The 20,834-nt window shown below is 32.5% G+C and overlaps 2 protein-coding genes across 3 annotated transcripts in view; one reads left to right on the top strand and one right to left on the bottom strand.

Moving 5' to 3' along the window:
• Nucleotides 1-15,594, bottom strand: part of Br140 (bromodomain-containing protein 140) — a 76,373-nt gene extending 60,779 nt beyond the window's left edge. For both annotated transcript variants that reach the window (XM_072523149.1, XM_072523150.1), the window contains exons 1-3: nucleotides 15,103-15,594; nucleotides 14,620-14,951; nucleotides 1,078-1,218 (exon numbers count right to left, since the gene is read on the bottom strand). In XM_072523149.1, the coding sequence (XP_072379250.1) occupies nucleotides 1,078-1,218; nucleotides 14,620-14,951; nucleotides 15,103-15,298 (669 nt within the window). In that variant the 5' untranslated portion in view covers nucleotides 15,299-15,594. The remainder of the gene's footprint in view (nucleotides 1-1,077; nucleotides 1,219-14,619; nucleotides 14,952-15,102) is intronic.
• A 4,167-nt stretch (nucleotides 15,595-19,761) lies between these two features.
• LOC140433745 (uncharacterized) lies at nucleotides 19,762-20,604 on the top strand. The gene has a single exon (XM_072521722.1). The coding sequence runs from the start codon at nucleotides 19,762-19,764 to the stop codon at nucleotides 20,602-20,604; it is 843 nt and encodes a 280-aa protein (XP_072377823.1).
• The last annotated feature ends 230 nt before the right edge of the window (nucleotides 20,605-20,834 follow it).

Genomic DNA, 20,834 nt, shown 5'->3' with positions numbered 1-20,834 from the left:
ACTTAGCTGTGTTTTTTCCTTCATTATTCAAATCCATAGTATTAAAAATATTAATGTTCTTTCCTCGATCGGGTGGATGGCCTTTACCAATTGTATTGATTTCCATTGTAAAATTTTAATACTTTAAACACACTGACACCGATCTCACACTGAGAACGATCAATCCGCTTCTAATGCTAATTTGACAAATATATACTTTATCCAAACCAAGTTTTTCAAAGATAATAATTTTAATCTTCGATAATTACCAGAGGAAATTGATTACAACACAGTATCTACTAAAAATCCGCCAAAATTCAAGATTTTTCAGAAGAGATTTAAAAAATTACAATAACGTTTCACGTCCTGGGTGGGTTTAGGGATGTAAAGAGTGATTAGTACAAATTCCAAACTGCTTTGTTTAAGTTCCAGATTTTATTTTGGATTATGTGATAAAACCTACTTTTAGATTACGTGATAGTAAATATATCAAGAAAGAACCAAAATTGAAATGTACAAGATGATGTGTCCTTATCAATAAAATATACCCTCATAGTGCCCAAAATATAGTTTAGAAAGACTAATTCATAAATTTCTGACTTAAAAACACTTTTCACTGACAATATTTAAAAATAAGAGTGAACATGTTTCAAAAATTTTTAGGAGACTAGTAAACTATTTTATCAGATACATTAATTGTTATTGTAGCTTGTAATTATTATAAATTATAATTTATATACCTACTAAATACATTTATTTACTTCAATAGTTGTAAAAGGATTTTACAACTAATGAAATTTATCAGTTTCCGTTAAGTCCAGGAGCCATTTTCTCTCCTGATGCCAACCATTATGTAGCTTCGCCGTTTTTTAAATTTTTTTTTAAATCTTAAACTGTTTGTCCCTGTGTCGTGTAGTTTAATGTACCATTTTTGTTTATGACATTATCAACAGATTGTTGGATAGACCAAAATTTACGAAATGCCCCTGAAGATGCTCTAGGAAGCCAAAGTACTTGGGTAAGATTGAGGTAATTAATAAACTGTGCTCAATATCTGCCGGTCATTTGATTAAAATTTAACTAATGAAATATTTTTACCTGAAAGTAAGACTCCTTTTCTAATCTATCCATCAGCAATTCTAAGGAATCAATAGAGACTGGAGCGAGTCCTTGTGATTCTCTTCTTTCATTCATAATATGCAGCCAAGCTGTATCTTCTTCGTCTACATCATATTCCACCTAAAATAAAGTATTTCTTTTCCATTAGTAAGATATTTAATCCATTAGTGACAATATTTTTTCTGTATTGATTATATTGAAACTAAATCATTTTAATTTGTAAATTAAAGGTAAAGTATTATTTTAATTTTAATGTAACCAAAAGTACAAAAAAAAGTGGGCGGTACTATAGACTAGCATGGAGCTTCATACTATGTTACCTCCTAACATATTAACACGGCATACGTTGTTTACTCATGACAAACCTGTCAAATTCAGACCAAATGTTAATAATAAAATATGAATAAATATCATTTGATAGATTGACAAGATAATTGATAAATTAATCGATACATTTGTCCTCCCTGTATTCCTATAGTACCGATCGGGGAATGGACCTCGCGAATTAAAATTTGATGATAATTTACACTTATGAGTTAAAGTTCATTTAAGTCTATTCCAGGCTATCGAAGGAGATATAGTTGACGTTAATTTAATTATTATTAATTATCTCGTAATAGGTCATTATTTGTTTAATTCGCCACATTGGGCCTCTCTAGCCGGATTTGAACTCATTTATTAAAAAATATTTATTATATTTAAATTTGAATGGTTGGTTTCGTAGTCGTATTTTTATTGTTTTGGAGATTCATAAAGACCGGGTTAATTGATTTGCATCTCTTATCGAAAACTATTAAATTCGAGGCTTGAGGTTAACAATCAGACCATTCCAATAATTTATGGGCATTTGAAGTGGAGATTTATGGGAGTTTTGAGGTGGAGATTTATGGGAGTTTTTTATGGGAGCTTTGAAGTAGAGATTGTCGTAATTTTAATAAAGTATCAAATATCAACCTGTTGATAGATATATTCATCTATCCGATCTTTATTTAAAATTAAAGTAGAAGAATTAGATTCAATTCGTGAAGAATTCTTAAAACATCACACAAATATTATTGGTAATATTCTTTCTGTACCAGACGCGGATACGAGAACTAAAGAAAATGTTCGGGAATTATTTTTGGAACAATTTTATAAAATAAAACTGTTTAGTGCGGAATTATTTGAGTCGCAATCTGAAACTCCAGAACCGTTTAGATCAGTAGTAGTTCAACAATCTAACATTCGCTTGCCTAAAATACAGCTGCCTAAATTTAAGGGTAACTTTAAGGAGTTTAGTTCATTTTTAGACATATAATTCGGTTGTACATAATAATTCAGCCCTGGTAGACGTAGAGAAGAACTATTTGAAATGGAGTTTAGAGGGGACTCCACTCAGTTTGATTCTTAATTTGTCAATAACTAGCGATAATTATCAAATTGCTTATGATCTAATTGTTAAACGTTGCGCAAATGTTCGTCGTTTCGATACGATCATGGGCGTACAGAAAATCTCGGTAGTTAATTCGAAAAATCTGGCTAAATTAGTAGACACCTTTTTAGAAATTTTAGCTGCATTGAAAACATTAGGTCTTCCGACAGAACACTGGGACCATATTATGTTTAATTTACTTTTGTCGAAACTAGATGTGGATTCAGTAAAGTTATTAGTGTTAGAAAACAAATCGAATAAAATTCCGTCATTTTAAAAATTGGTTTTACTGGAGTTTACTGAAACTTAGTAAATTGCATACGATAATTTAAATAGTAGTTTAAGTGAATCTAAGAAATCAATCATCGCAGTTCCCAACTTGTACGGAGCCAAAGTGTAATTCTAAATATTCTAATGATTCAAGGCATATTTGTAGCTCATTCTTTGTTGCAAATTCGTCGTCAGTATGCTATGCCTTATGCGTTTTCAAAAAAAATCTGCAGGTGAGAGATACCAATTTTGTAAAGAATCTGGTACGTGTTTTAGTCCGACTATTTACTGGTCGGCCCTAAGCTATAATATAGTCTCGCTTTTGTTGAATTTTAGACTTAATCGTTTTGCGCTGTGTGCGAACATTCGTCAGACGTATCGTTATATTTTAGTCACTTCTGAGCATACGGATTATCAGCGTGTACCTATTATGGAGATTTTGTAGCCTTGAGGAAATTCAGGAATATCATGTGTTAACTGTTACTTTTGGAATAGTATCCTCGCCGTATCTTGCTTTGAGAATTTTCCAAAAATTAGTATTAGACGAAGGCCCTCGTTTTCCTAAAGCCGTCTCACTTGTTCGTCAGGCTTCGTACATTGATGGTTTTGTTGCGACTTTCGACGAAGTACAAACTTTAGTTGAAGAACTAGTCGCTTTGTTAAAGTTAGGGTGCTTTGAATTACGGAAATGGTGTTCAAATTGTTGTCGCAATTTCCTGAATCTCATATTAATCCTAACTCCATTAATTTTGATCCCGAATCAAATGGTCCTTCATTAAAAATCCTTGGTTTAAAGTGGATTGCACAGTCCGATGTCTTTCAATTTTCAGTCAACTTGCAAGACGTCCCTTGTATTATTTGGCAAATATAGGAAAAGGTTTCAGAATCTTAACGGTCGCGCAGAGATCAGAGAGAGCGCGCATTCGGAGAGTAAAAGAGGGAAGACGTAAACGCTCGGTTTGGAGATAAGGTATAGTCTTCCTCAAAAATTATTTTATTTTAATTTACTATAACATCTCGAGTCGGTAATGGGTTTTTAAATGCACTAAATACACTATAAATAACACACTTATAAATAAGTAAACAATAATAATGAAATAAAACTATAAATGAAGTAAATGATTTTATTGCAAAATAAAAACAAGTAAACATAAAAGAAGGTAATTATAACTAATAAATTTTAATAAATAATGTGAAAATATGACTACTCCTATTATTGTTTTAATGATAGATTTCAGTGACAGAAGTGACTTCCACTCGAACATCGACAAGAAGCAGACCATCCAGAGAGACTTGAAAATGGCAAGTGAGATCTTGCCGAAACGTCGTCAAAATGGTTTTTATCAAAACCAACAACATTTAACGCGGAGTCAAACCCGGAATACCATTGATATAATATATATATATATATATATATATATATATATATATATATATATATATATATATATATAAACAGTATAGAGCCTTAGGAATGGACAGAAAAGACAATTTTAAAATTTCGTGAAGATAGAGCAATAAGAAATAATAATTAAGAAGAGTAAAATGTTTACAGAGGCTCAACTCCTGAAAAATCACTATCAGACTCAGAATTATCATCACTGAAATCACTACTACTGTCTTCGTCAAGATTAATCATTATTTCATCAAAAACTAAATCTAAAACAGGTTCTTTTTCCCTAAAAAATTGTTCGAAACTTTTAGCGTGTTCACACCGTTTTTTCCACTCTTCATTTGAAAATGTTTGAAAAAATTCATCGCAAAAACGATCCACAGAACTAAATTTAAAGTCAACGTTTTTATCGGCCACGTATTTCTTAAGAGCTGCCCATACTAATTCTATGGGGTTGAGTGGGAGCCTTGATACTGGCTCCCTATATTCGAGAGTTGGAAATCTTTTGATTCCAAGCCTTACTTCAAAGGACTTGTGAATGGATGTATCTCCATAGGTTTGGTTCTTCAGTGACCGTTGAAGGATAAGGATTGTTAATTTGAGCAAATATAGCTCCAGAGAAATAAAATCACCTTTAGTTTATCGACTTGTAATTAACTATTTTTAGAGTAAACAGGTTCAAAACGACCGTAGCTGACAATACAATATCAAATGATTCTTTCTTTATCACACGTAAAAAAAACCGTATTTATAAGAAAAAATGCCCGATTTCGGCGTAGAGAAATATTTTATATATGAATTGAGAGTGTTGCCTCAAGGGCGTGTGAGTGAGAACTAACTAAAATAATACTTGGTGCGTAAAAGCATAGAATAATCGAACACACACATGTGTTCGGTTGTTCTCTGGTAGAAGTGTAGATTATCCCTCTTGTATTTAGGTGTGAAAACTATTTAAGAGGCTGTGGTGGTGCCAACAAGTCGGCTGTGACTATTTTACTTATTCTACACTAAGAAAAGTGTAAAGAACTATATTTTTAATTTATATTTTAAAATGATATGTTCATTTCTGGAACAGGGGTTGAGATCTGAATGATACGGAGGCAGCCGTAATACCGAATGACCACTATTACCCAGTATTCTGTCAATTTCATACACCTTAAATCTGGGTTTATGGATTTGTACAATGCTGTAAAGATCTACTTTTAACATATCTTCTGAAAAAGGCAGATTGCGTTGTCTTAGCCACTCTTTCATTACATTTTTCGTTGAACTCATATTAGGACACTTTTCAACTTGCACGTTGTGATAAGAAGCATTGTCAACAACCAGTACACTACGTGGAGGAAGATTGGGAATAAGCATTTCCTGAAGCCATTCTTTATAATTTTCATAATTCATTTCACTGTGGTAGTCACCTGTTTTTGTGTTTGATTTAAATTTCAAATAAGCATTTTTCACAAAACCGTTTTCACCACCTGCATGCACTATTATCAGTCTCTGACCTTTTGAAATCGGAGCACGTAATCCCTCATTAGAATTGTCGCTCCAACTTTTCGAGGGAGTATGGGAAGAATGAATGTAGGTTTCGTCCATGTATATGATAGGACGCTTCTCTTCTCGGTATTTTTTAATATCTCGAAGAAAGTTACGTCTCAACTGTTGGATTTCCGGTTTTTCCATTAAAAGTTTTTTATTAGTTTTTGTTTTTCTCGAACGAAACCCTATATCCCTCATTGCTTTTCTGAATGATTCACGCGAACCATTGTAGTTGTACTCAGTGGCAAATTTTCTATGTACTAGTCGTAAAGTTGGAACTTGTTTTTCGGTAGTACAAAAATTAATAATAAATCGACGCAGCACCCCTTTGTCGCACTCATCCAACTTAGATTTTAAAGCCGACTTATTTCTTTTTTTATTTGGCGTACTAAATGTTGATGCAGTACCATCTTCGATGCACTTCATTTCCTTCGAAATGGCTTGTATGGCGGATAAACTTACACCTGTTGCTCTTACAACACGTTTTTGCACTTGTTTTAAGTCTATTAGAGGTACGTTGTCCCTTGCTTCTTGTTGCATAAAATGCATAACATTTGCTATAATTTCTCGGCTTTGACCGGACAAAACTTTTCGATTTAATTTTGATTTAAATTCCATTTTACGTCACTGGGAATCACTGTTCTTTAAGAAAACTCTGCCGCAGACTGTACCGACGGAACTTTACACGTTGAATTGTTGACGTCGACTGGTATATTTCCGATAAATTTAGTGCGCATCAGGTGGGCGTGGCGATTGTAAGATTTTCAAACTTCTTCCTATGTTTGACAAATCCGTTCGCGTCATAAAAAACTGGTACAACTCTTATAACCAAAAATCGTGTTTTTTAAGTTGTGTACGTTGATCCTGTCACATGTGTCATTATAATTTCTAGGGCACCGTTGCCAGTTCAACGAAAATATTATATGAAACCAGCTAAAAGCAGGGCTGTGACAGTTTTGAGTATACTAAAAACTAAAACATTATCGAGCATTCTCGATTAGTCAGTCACATTAATTTTGTTTAAATATGCATCCTAAAGAATTCTCATAATAATTTTGTAATCTTTCATCATCTCAATTTGAGTACCCATACATTGATTTTTGTTTTATTATAATTTATGAAAATATTTCAATTCAGAAATAATGATAGATAATCAATCTAGACATAACTTTAAATTATTATAATAAAACATTACAGTCAGATATTGGATTGTAACGGTCACGTTTTGAAAAGCGTTTTTTCGCCCCTGTATTTTATAGTTTATAATACATAGGATAAAGTATAATGTTAGTTTTTCACATTTATTGTTCTTGTAATAAATAATAAATAAATCTTGCTACTTTGCCTGTTACTAAACTTATTGACAAAAAATACAGTTACAGTAGATGCATTCAAATGTTCCCTGTGCCAATAGCCTAGGTTTAAAGATCCTTCAAACATTTTGGATATTAACTGAAACCTATCTGGTTATTAAATTTATTAGATACCGTTTTTTGTTGTTAATGATATAAATAATACCTATCTAAAAACTTTATACATTTTTGAACGTTATTTTTTTTATTTAGATTAATTGCAATTCCGTTATCTGTGATGGCAACAACGAATTGATTCACGAACCATTGTGTCCAGTCTGAATACAGGTTTACATTGGGAAAAAAAGTGTACCAGTTTTATATGACGGAAAGTGTACAAAAAGATCGTTTTTGTCCGAATTAGCTCGAATTTATGATCCTTGTGGTTACTACACACCTATTCCCTTTTTCATTAAACATTTAAATGGGATGATCGCCCTCCATCGGAAATAATTTGTGTATGGGAGCAATATAAGATCGAATTATCTCTTATTTCACAGTTCACTATTTCATAGTTCACTATTTTCAAAATTCCTCTTTTTTTTTAATATTTCCTCATGTCCCATCTTAGAGCTTCATGGATTTGTCGATGCTAGTAAAAGTGAAAGCTTTGTGTCGTTTATATTTGTAGTACTGATACTTGTAACCTTTTTTTTGTCTTTATAGAGGGGGGGGGGTCTGGAATTTTCAAAAGACATCTCAGTCCAGGACGCCGCCTGACTGACCTTAGTGCAGGATTCTTCGTACTCCCGGCGATAGTTCCCGAGATACTTTAAAATGCTCTCTCGTCGCCGAGTCTACACCGAACGCCTACCTGCTAAACCAGACCCTCTTCTACCTGTCTCGTTCCAGGTAGCGGGTAGAAGACCCTCATTGCTCCTAGTATGGACATTTCCTCCTTCCCCACTCATTTTAACTCATACAGTCTGACCCACTTTTCTAGCTTCAACTTCCAGCATCTTTCACTCTTGCCTTTGCCGTTGGTCCAGCTGCTATTCTTCCTATTCCTTTTTCTTGATCACTGCACGGATATAGCTGTGTATGTTCACCCAATCTCTTATGTTCGGGATCAGCATTTTCGTCCACTGTGCCACATCCTCCATGTTGTTCCATTCTTCTTGCCATCTTTCAATTGACCTTTCCCTTTCCTGTCTTCTCTTGGCCACAGTAAGGTTTGGGCCTCTTCTTTCATAGAAGAAGAACTCAGAGATGAATTACTGGAAAAACATTAAGAGACAGAATACAAAATAGCCAAATAACAAACCACTGAAGAGCTGAGCGGCGAGACACAATTTGGTTTCAAGAAGGGACTCGGGACGCGCGAAGCATCATTCTGTTTGAATACCCTGGTACAAAACTGTATGGACCAACGAAAAGATATAGTCATCACATTCCTCGACTACGAAAAAGCTTTTGACACCGTAAAACACGATGAAATAATAAAAATGCTACACAATGCTGATATTGATGAGAAAGATGTAAGAGTTATCCAGAATCTCTATTGGAATCAAAAGGCACGTGTCAGGCTGAACAAATCAACAAACACAGAGGAATTCGAAATTTTACGAGGGGTGCGACAGGGGTGTATTTTGTCTCCTATGCTGTTCAACCTCTATGTGGAGAATGTTTTTGCAGAGGCACTTGAAGGCACTGATTGTGGTATAAAGGTCAACGGGTACCCGATAAATAACATTCGTTGCGCTGACGACACCGCAATAATCACAGATAACGAACATGATATGCAGTTGATACTAAATAAAATAAACACCACAGGAAAAACATATGGCCTGAAGATAAATGCTGGAAAAACAAAATGCATGACAATAAGAAAGGGCGCATTTTTTAGAGTACAACTGCACGTAGATAATGCTCCAATCGAGCAAGTGAAAACATTCAAATACTTGGGAATGATGGTGAATGACCAATGGGATCCTCAACAAGAAATAAAATGCCGTACCGAACAAGCAAGACAAGCTTTTCTTAAATTTAAACCGCTACTTTGTTGAATGGATTTTATCAGCACAAAGATATACATAAATTTACCTGGGAACAACCAAAGAAAAAGATAAAATCTATAATCGACTATCTCATCCAACCAGAAAACAAAAGGCTCCAAACAAATGACGTAAGGGTGTATCGTGGTGCTGAATGCGGATCTGACCACTATATGGTGGTCGCAAAAATAACCATACACTACAGGAAAGTAAACAAGAACAAAATTGAACAGGAGAAGGTAGCAGCTTCCACAAAGATAAGATATAATATTGATAGCCTCAAACAAGAATCAGTACAATTCCTCTACAAACTTAGACTAGCCTCAAAACTAACTCACTTAACTCGAAGAGAAACAGCCGAAAAAGAATATCAAGATATAAAAAATTGCATTCATCAGGCGGCCAAAGAGGCATTGGGGTACGAAGAAGCTGACAAAAGAAAAAATCCTGAGTGGTGGAACGAAGAAGTAGGAAAATTAATTAAAGACAAAAAAAAAGCTTATCAAACATGGCTATCCACGAAAGACTCAGAAGACCGCAGAATTTACAGCAGACTCAACAGGGAAGCAAAGAAGGAAGTCACTAAAAGAAAAAACGAAATGTGGGAAGAGAAATACGAAGAGATGGACCGATGCTTAGGAGGAACCAAAGTGACACAAGCTTGGAAATTCATAAAAAGTATTAGAAAAGAAAGAAAAGATGAGGGAAATATAAACCTGATTCAAAATAAAAAGTGGGAAAAATATTACGAAACGCTATTAACAGAAAGTAGGCACGAATTTATGGAAAGACCTGACCATATCTCAATGACAGAAAACTCAGAGGTGCATAAGATAAACAAAGAAGAACTGAAAAAAGAATTGAAACAAATGAAAAATGGAAAAGCACCCGGGCCTGGAGACATTCCCATCGAGTTGGTGAAACATGGACCGGATGCTCTTTTGGAAAGCATAGTGAATATTTTTAATAAATGCTTAATTGAAGGCCAAACGATTCCAGACGATTGGAATTTGGCCCACATTAGCCCCATTTATAAAAAGGGAGACAGAAAAGAATGCGGAAATTATAGAGGCATTAGCGTAACTAGCTCGCTGGGAAGGTTATATGGTCGTATATTGAAAAGAAGAATAGAAGAGGAGTATAAAGAAATTGAAGAAGAAAGCGGCTTCAGAGCAGGAAGATCGTGCGTGGACAACACATTTACCCTTCAACAAGTAATTGAAAAACGAACAGCTCGAAACCTCCCTACGCATCTGGTATTTATAGATCTGGAGAAGGCTTATGATACAGTTCCTTTAAAACTCTTATTTAGTGTCTTGACGAAAACGGACCTTAGTAAAACATATCTAAAAGCAATACTGAACATCTATAAATGTCCTCAAAGCACTGTAAAAACAGGAAATACTTTCTCAAGGGTATTTACAGTAACGAAAGGCTTGAGACAAGGATGTTGTCTTTCCCCCACCCTATTCAAAATATATATCCAAGAAGCACTGCACCAGTGGAGACAAAAATGTGCGGGAATGGGGTTGAAGCTTAACAACCATTATCTGACAACGCTGTTCTTTGCAGATGATCAAGTACTAATTGCAAGCTGTGAAGAAGATGCAGATTATATGCTTAGAAAGCTCAAAGATGAATACGAAAAATGGGGGATGAGTATGAATATGTCTAAAACAGAATATATGCGAATAGGCAATGAAGACGAAGACCCGGATTTGGAAATTAGACAAATGAAAAGGTGCTACGAATACAAATATTTGGGAAGTATTATCTGCAGTAAAGGAACAACGGAACGAGATATAGACTATAGAGTGCAACAAGGCAGGAAGAGTGTTCAAATTCTGAATTCGATACTTTGGTCCAACAAAGCTACTATGAGAACTAAAATGACTATCTACAAAGTAATTGTAGAGCCCATTCTTACATATGGAGCAGAATGTTGGCAAATGACAGTAAAAGGAAAGAAAAAAGTTGACACGGTTGAAATGGACTACCTAAGAAGAGCTTGCCGTATATCAAGAGTAGAACGTATACCTAATTCTGAAATTAGAAGAAAAACAGATAGAGTACATACAACTTCTGAAAGAATAGAAACTAGACAGTTAATATGGTATGGACACGTACAGAGGATGGACGACAACAGATGGCCAAAAAGAGCTATGGAATACAATCCAAGTAATAGAAGGAAACGAGGAAGACCAGCCAAGTCTTGGATACAAGGTGTTATGGAAACCATGAGAGATAGAGCCATTGATGAAGACACCTGGAGAGATAGAAAAAGATGGCGATCGAAATGCGGGAAGCGGCAGAAACTGTAGGATCCCCGCTTATATATATATACTTTGTAACCGCAATCTTTCCTTCAATCTCCTTTACAGAATGGTTAAGTGCTATGTATGGTCCATATTGTTATACGGCATGGAGACATGGACGTTGAAAATATCTTCCATTAACAAGTTGGAAGCCTTCGAAATGTGGACCTTGCGAAGAATGTTCCGCATACCATGGACAGATAGGGTGAGAAACGAGGAAGTCCTAAGAAGAGCAAATACTGAGAGAGAATTGCTCAGCTTGATCAAGGCACGAAAGATTGGATACCTGGGCCACATCCTGAGAGGGGAAAAATACGCAATCCCTCAACTAATTATCCAAGGAAAGATTGAGGGCAAGAGAGGAGTAGGTCGCAAACAAATGTCGTGGCTGCGAAATATAAAGAACTGGACAGGCGTAACTAACACTGGCGAACTTTTGCATGCCGCAAAAGACAGACGTCTGACCTTAAGATAATTCGCCAACGCACTATAGGTGCACGGCACCATAAGAAGAAGAACAAACCACTGACATGGTGCATGAATACAAAAACATTTGAAACAATTTTCTGTTTCAAGGATATCCACTGACTATTTGTCCATATCTCAAAAAATATCTTTAACTTTGTCTTACAAAACTGACGAAAGGGTTCAAAAACAATAAATAACAAGTCTTGGAAAAAATCGCTGTAAGAGCTACAGGGAATAATTTCACCTATGGGGAAAATGTTCAGGGCTCTGTGCAGGTCAACACTTAGATTTGTCATTCAAAGGCATATTCTACAACTCTTTGGCTGTGAATAATGCATTGCATCCTTTAAAAAAACTCCATAGATTGGAAGAAAAAATTAAACATTTGAATGAGGTAAATTCCTGAAAGAAAAATGAAGGTTCTAAAAAACTGGAGATAGAATCCCTTTGTGAATTAGAATCACATTATGAAAAATCAACTTCAATTCAACACATTCGTCCCAACCTCTACAACAAAAGAGAATTGATGATCAATCCTATATCACACCATCTGTAGCAGTATTGGCCTTAGTGAGAGCACCATTATAAAAGTACATATTAAGAGTTGGTAACAAGTATAAAGATAAGGGAAGATAATTAAAGATTAATACAATACCTTTAGCTTAGTAAAAGAATGCTAATAAGTCTAAACATAAACTCACAGGAAAAATAAAAATGATTTTTGATAAAATTCAGAATTCAACAGGAATAATTAAAAAAAAAACATGCATTACTTATTTTCTTAAATTAATTTTGAAGTTATATTAACTATTGTCGCTGCAGCATACATTCCTCCAGGCTCTCCCCTTGAGGTGAATGTCAACCATTGCCCTTTTATGGATATTATCGGAAACTCAAAATTAAATTTGCATTTTTTGTTTATTCACTTTAACCTTCTCTTGGCTACATGGAACTATTCACTGAGGATGGCCTTTCAAGTCCAGGATGGCCACTTATAGTCAGAGAAATCCAGTTAAAATTGTATATGAATCTGTCTCATACCTTTATTTTATACATGCTATCATTGTGGAATAAAATTCAAAATTCAGAATCAAAACTAAAAAGTTGGAATATCTAGGACATGTAATGAGAAATCAAGAATGTTATGGCCTTCTCCAGCTGATTCTCCAAGGGAAGGTAAATGGTAAGAGAGGACCGGGAAGAAGACGCATTTCCTGGCTTCAAAATTTGCGAAAGTGGTATAACACGACTACCACTGAACTGTTCCTTGCTGCAATAAACAAAGTAAAGATAGCCGTGATGATCGCCAACATCCGGAACGGATAGGCACTTTAAGAAGAATCATTGTGTCATGACACAAAATTGTGATATCTTATATAATTATATCTTTAAAGTAATATTTTATATATATTCTATTTTTTTTTCCTATAGTTTTAAACCTCTTTCTTTAAGTGCTTGTCTCCACCTTTCCAAACTGTCAAGAAATGTTACCTGATCCCAGTTATCTGATGCACACTACTACTGACTCCATTCTTATCGAATTCTCATTGCAGAACATTTTGAGGAATTTGTTTCATATACTTTCTGAAGATCAATAAATATCATGAGTATTGGTTTCTTTATTCTTATAAACAGGTTCTAAAACTGTTTTCTTGTGGCATGTCTAAGTTAAACATTATGTTTGTAAATTATAATTGATTGTAATGAAAATTACATTTTAAATGGTTTTGACATTTCAATTTCCACTCCAGAAATCGTTTTCAAAAAAATTAAGCCAAAATATTTAACCAAGATTATCATAGGTTTTTTAAAAACTATTAATTATTGTTAACCACATATAAACATTAACCCCATACAAACATAATATTATATTTTTATATCCTGTATTTTCATCTTGTGATTTTTATAGTGCTTTGTTTTTTTGGACAGATATTAATTACTTAGTTCCATTTCAACAATTAAACAAACCTGTTAGCCAACTTCTTATCTCCCATAACACTATCCACATTTCACCATGGCATGGATACCATTGGGCCCAACTGATTTACATTACTTTATTTAGTGAAGTGATTGAGACTTGTTGCTGATATTGTCATCTTTAGTTTAACTAATTTTCTATCAAATTAATTTGATTTACTGTTGAAGTATTTTTACATTCTATTTGTGAACTAGTATTTATTATTTTCATCTTGGATACATTCAATCTCATAAAAATCTTTTGTTTTTTTTAACTTTGCAGTTTTGAAGGTCTTTCCTATTTTCTTGCCACTCTTTATAGCATTTCCACTTCTTTATTTTTTACACTGTTAGTTGTACTTCTTTAAAGACATGTATTCTAATTATTTTAGTACTCCTGTTTACAGGATCTGAAACCCACGGGGCCTAGTATTGAGATCTGTTGTTGGTTTATCTTCAAGAAGTAATTTTTTCATGTGAATTGTGATCTACTGATTTTTTACCTGTGAACCAGCACTTTAAATAAAAGTTTAAAGGAGAAAAATAAATTCCACTGAGATGATTGAATGGAGGAGATATAAACATACTATATGTTTATATTCTAGAACATTGGGGATTTACAATAATCAACCAAAATATTCAATAAGTCACAATTGAACATGTGATAAACATGTTTTGTTTGTGACATTCAAATTAAGATAGTGTTTTGAAATAATAATAAATTTTCAACTGACTATAGTGACCTAATATATTAATAATTTGTTATTAAGCATTAGCAGTGAGTAGTTTGTTTTAATTTTGAAACATTTGGTTTACAAAAACCTACCTCTCCATCTAACTCTTCAGTACTTTTCTCAATAAACCTAATATATCCAATAGGTCTGGGTGGAGCATCACAGATATTATAATCTTCAAGCTCCTTAAATAATGCTTCTGGTAATTGAATTCTTGGTTCTTCAATATTAACTTCATTGACCAGTGTTTCATCTTCTAAAAAGTCTTCCTTGGACATCACCTCCAATTCATCATTTATGTTCCATCTGCAAGCTACTCCATTTACCTCAAACTGTACCATTTTCTGTGCTTCTTCAAAAGTTAGTGGTTCTGGAGCAGTCTGTGGAGTTTGTGTAATCTTCGATTTTGACTTTTGTCTGTTACCTACAATATAAAAAGACATTCGACTTAACTATGAGAATATATACCTATAAATTCTTAGATTTATGACTAGGTGTAAACAAATTATGTTCTTACCTACTTTGATTAGTTATTACTATACTATACTAGTACTTTTTGTTTAACTAATAATTACCTTTTTTATGTTTGGGAGTTCCTTGTATCGGAATTATAGAACTGGGGTTATCGTGATCGAAGCTTTTTAAATGATATGATAAACCACAAACAGATTTGTAAGTTCTGCCGCACTTATCAATTGGACAGGTATAAGGGGGGCCATGATCGCTTCTGACCTTCTTGCAATGCTCTAAAATATCAAAATCTATACCCATTTTAAAAATTAATTAGTTTCTTAAAAAATCTTTAATAATCACATTGTTGTTTTGGAATTATAGTTCTAAAATCTGACACTCTTTTATTGTTATAATAGTATGCGTCTATACTATTTGATAAAGGGTTTAAATCTTGTCTAAAGTTTTTCGATTTCCCTTGTCTAAGATTTAAATCAAAACTCAAAACCAGGTCTAAATTGTTACCAGAGAATCAGAGATGCCAGCGATATGTTATGTGTTATGTACAAAGACCATTTTATGTACAATGATATCTCTGATTGTTACCATTGTTACTGAAATGTCGATTGTCTAATGTCAACGTCGATGTCCCATGTCGCGATGTCGCAGACAGAGTGCATAATATTCAGAAGATGTCGCCACCACCGATAAATCAATGACGTATATTAAATATTGAGATGAATATCTGAAATATAAAGTATAAATAAATATATAAAGTTAAATTTATTATATATATTATTTATTATAATTTTTGTGTATTTAGATCAGTATTCGTCGGGAATAGCATTAATAAAAATATTATGAAAAGAAAATTAAAAAGTATTCTGAATATTGTTGTTGTTTGTTTGTGTTTATATGACTGCGGACACTAAATACATTCGCCAATCTTATCCTAAATCTATTACTATAATAGTAATTATATATAGTATTGATCTCTAATACAGTATTTTTCATATAAAAATGCGTGCACGTCATTCAAGATTTACGTCAGAACCCCACAGCGTTCACAAATACAATTTATTAATATATATATATATATATATATATATATATATATATATATATATATATATATATATATATATATATATATATATATATATATATATATATATATGTATATATATTATCATGGTACAATGAATACACATGTGTATTCATTGTACCATGATATATTATAATATTATGATCAGATTGTGCAAGAAATCAAAACATAAAAAAAATTCTTACTCTAAAAAAAGCGGCAACACTTTATACACTTTTGCCACAAGCTGAACTGTCAATAAACTTTGAAGTATTCCTATATCAGTTGCGTACAATTGTCTCATCTATTATTATTTATATAATATAATAATTAATATAAATTATTATTTTGTGGAATATTAGACTTAAAGACTTATTTTATAAAATTTATATTATTAATAATAACAAATGTTTTTGGTTATTTAATCAATATAATTCTAAAATTCTCAATATAATGATGATTACATTTTTCTGATTATTATACCATGTTGACGCCTATGAAAGATCGAGCAGTTCCGTATGGGTTTCGTATTATTAGCTGTGTTAGGAAAATTTTAACTTTAAGGTTGACGTTCTGGAAATTTTAAATATAATTGACGTCACTTTATATAAATTGTGAAGTGCACGCATTTTTATATGAAAAATGCTATAATATATAGTTTTTTTTGATAATTTGTTTCTAGTTTTTTTTTCTATTAAGTGCTTTTTAGTTATTTATATATATATATATATATATATATATATATATATATATATATATATATATATATATATATATATATATATATATATATATATATATATATATATATATTTGTTCACAAAAGTCCACAGTAAAGTAGCTATTGAATTAAGTAGATAGCTACAAAAGAGTTTACTGTGGAAATTTGAGGACCCCATCACATATTTTATATATAATAATAATAGTCTCCCGTTTTATACCGCTGTCGCGGCTTTGGGAGTATAGCAGGGTAGTCTGCTATATCTAGGGCCTACGGTATACAAGGAAGGTAACATGGCCAGTGCTACGCTTCAATCGTCTATTATTACCCCTGGTTTTACCCAAGGTACTCATTTTTATTCAGGCTGAGTCGACCTGGGGCCTATAGACATTTTTAAAATGTCTAGATGTTCTTGCCGGCGGTGGGATTCGAACCCCGGACCACCGGCTTGCGAGTCAAGCATCCTACCGCTTGCGCTACGCAGGCCCTTTATTATATATATAAATATATATATATATATATATATATATATATATATATATATATATATATATATATATATATATATATATATATATATATGTATATATATATATATATATATATATATATATATATATATATATATATATATATATATATATATATAAATAACTAAAAAGCACTTAATAGAAAAAAAAACTAGAAACAAATTATCAAAAAAAACTATATATTATAGCATTTTTCATATAAAAATGCGTGCACTTCACAATTTATATAAAGTGACGTCAATTATATTTAAAATTTCCAGAACGTCAACGTTAAAGTTAAAATTTTCCTAACACAGCTAATAATACGAAACCCATACGGAACTGCTCGATCTTTCATAGGCGTCAACATGGTATAACAATCAGAAAAATGTAATCATCATTATATTGAGAATTTTAGAATTATATTGATTAAATAACCAAAAACATTTGTTATTATTAATAATATAAATTTTATAAAATAAGTCTTTAAGTCTAATATTCCACAAAATAATAATTTATATTAATTATTATATTATATAAATAATAATAGATGAGACAATTGTACGCAACTGATATAGGAATACTTCAAAGTTTATTGACAGTTCAGCTTGTGGCAAAAGTGTATAAAGTGTTGCCGCTTTTTTTTAGAGTAAGAATTTTTTTTATGTTTTGATTTCTTGCACAATCTGATCATAATATTATAATATATCATGGTACAATGAATACACATGTGTATTCATTGTACCATGATAATATATATACAGTATACTCCCTCTATAACGAACACGGTTATTACGAGGTTTCGCTTATAACGAGATACATTAGATGTCCCGTGAAATTTCTATTGAACTATAACCGTCTATAGCGAGGCAAATTTGGTTATAACGAGAGAAAATAAGATCCAAAAACGTGTTTTTTACGTGTTTGGTCTGGTCGTGGCTATAAATAAATACCTACCTTTTCAAACAGCCCCTCAATAAACTTAACTGCAGCCCGCAATAAACTTCTTTACAATGAATAAATACAACTGTTTCACATGTTTAGAAAATATATGATAGAATGATACTGGACCATTTAAAGCAGTTAAAAATTACAGAGTTCTTAAAATTGCAGAAGCAATAGTTTATTATGTTATCCTTGAAAATACGCTTTATACATTATGTAGTTGGAAAAAAATATAAGTACAGATTTTTTGTTTTAACGTATATCATTGATAATAAAAGTAAACAACTCTTTTATGTTTTAATATATTTCATTGACAATAAAAGTAAATAACTTTTTTTCAAATATATATATATATATATATATATATATATATATATATATATATATATATATATATATATATATATATATATATATATATATATTAATAAATTGTATTTGTGAACGCTGTGGGGTTCTGACGTAAATCTTGAATGACGTGCACGCATTTTTATATGAAAAATACTGTATTAGAGATCAATACTATATATAATTATAGTAGAAACGATATGAATTGGGAAAGAACAATTTTTGGGGTCCGGTCAGTAATTCTACGGCGAACATAGAAATAAAGATAAATCTTTGTAATTCTGTAATTATTGATTACTCCTGGTATTAGTCCACATGGATATTGGCGTGGCTTATTACTTTTTAACGTATCTTATTGGGTAATACTGAAATGTAATTGGTCAAATTTTTCGGAAGTGCATACACTGAAACCAAATCTGGCTTTGCCGTTATCTGGCAAAAACTGCTTCTCATGTTTCAAAGGCGGCAAGCATATAATAAACACAATAACAGTGTCGTCGTGATAAACTTAAAATTATTTTATTTTTATAATAAAATTAATAAGCACATTACATTTCATTTGCATTATGTATGTATATACGTTTAATCATCAATTTTAAATTTCAATAAAAGTTAAGGAATTTTTCGGGTCCAGTCCCGAATAATTCAGAAATATAAACATTCACGTTCACGTATATTTTTAATATTTTTGTGCAAAACAGTAGTGTTGTGTTTTAGTTAAGTTTGAGTTAAGACAGTAGAAATAAGTTGTAAATACATTACAAGTTTAATAATTAGTTGTATAGGAATGCTCGGTCATAATATTCACCCTTAATCTACTTTTTTTTAACAATTAAAAGTAAAAATATTTCTTTTAGATCCAACACCAATAAATTGGGAATTTGTAAATAAGGACTTACATATTCAAGCGCAAAGGATTATTCTAAATATATATTCCTGTTTAAGAGGCGAAAATAGTACACTTTCGGAAAATAATATTGTGTCAAGGATATGTGAACTTACCAAACTTGCGCGTACGACAGTTTTACGTGTTATTGCAGCTGGGGATGTAAGTGGTCATTCTGTTAAACGTCAAAGAGTTGGACAAAACCTTAAAAAGATTGATAAGGCCACTAAAGACGTTATTTGTCGCTATGTCTACGAATTTTATCAGGACAACAAAGTTCTAACGTTGGAAATGCTTCAGGACAAGTTGAAAATATATCCCGATTATGCATATAAATCCCTTGATACATTGAGGCATGTTTTAATAGAATGCGGATTTAGTTTTAAAAAATTAGACAAGAGAATGGTAATTATGGAATCTACAAGGATTGTGATACAGAGGCAACATTATTTACGTAAAATAAAGGAATATCGAGATGACAATAGAGACATTGTGTATCTTGATGAAACGTGGTTTGACACCCATGATGTAGTTCAATATGGCAGGATGGATGATAGCAAAAAGTGCTGCTTGAGTACTCCTTGTTCGAGAGGAAAAAGAATTATAATTCTACATGCTGGAACTAAGAGCGGGTTTGTACCTAATGTCTTGTTATTATCGGCCAAAAACATTAAACAGTCATCAGCTGATTATCATGAGGATATGACGGCTAAACTTTTCGAAAAATGGGCAACGGAACAGCTTTTACCGAATGTTAAAACAAATTTCGTGATAGTAATGGACAATGCGTCATACTATTCTAGACTCTACACCAAAATTCCAAATACTAGCTCCAAGAAGGGAGATATCATAGAATTTATAGAGAACAAAGGCATGGCAACACCTAGTAAATGCACCAAAAAGGAATTGTTGCAATTAATTAAGCAACACAATTTTCAAAAAGAATATGTAATAGATAAACTCTTTGAACGCCACGGGCACACGGTTTTACGGCTCCCTCCATATCATTGTGTTTTCAACCCAATTGAAATGAAATGGGCCGATGTAAAAAAGGAATTGCGGAAAATGAATCAATCTCCCCAATTAAGTGACGTTGTTTTTCCAAAATATAAGAACAGTCATCGAAGAACTTAACAAAACTGACATTTGGAAAAATTGTGTAGCTCATGTTCAAGTAAAAGAAAAAGAATATCCTACTTTATCACCAATTGAACCAGTAGTTATAAACACAAACGACGACTCAATTTCTGGCCACACGGATAGTGATAGTGTTTAATTGTGTGAATATTTCCACAAAGACTTCCACAACTTGTCAAAAATATGTTCTGTGTACCGTAGTAAACGTGATCTCTCCATTAATCTAT

Source organism: Diabrotica undecimpunctata, chromosome 2 (genome assembly GCF_040954645.1).
Source record: "Diabrotica undecimpunctata isolate CICGRU chromosome 2, icDiaUnde3, whole genome shotgun sequence".
NCBI lineage: Eukaryota > Metazoa > Arthropoda > Insecta > Coleoptera > Chrysomelidae > Diabrotica > Diabrotica undecimpunctata.
Note: the sequence above shows the minus strand (reverse complement) of the source record. Positions and strands in the feature narration are given on the sequence as shown.

Bases quoted from the DNA above. Each gene is read 5' to 3' on its own strand.
- LOC140433745 (XM_072521722.1), top strand. From the start codon at position 19,762: ATGCTTCAGGACAAGTTGAAAATATATCCCGATTATGCATATAAATCC.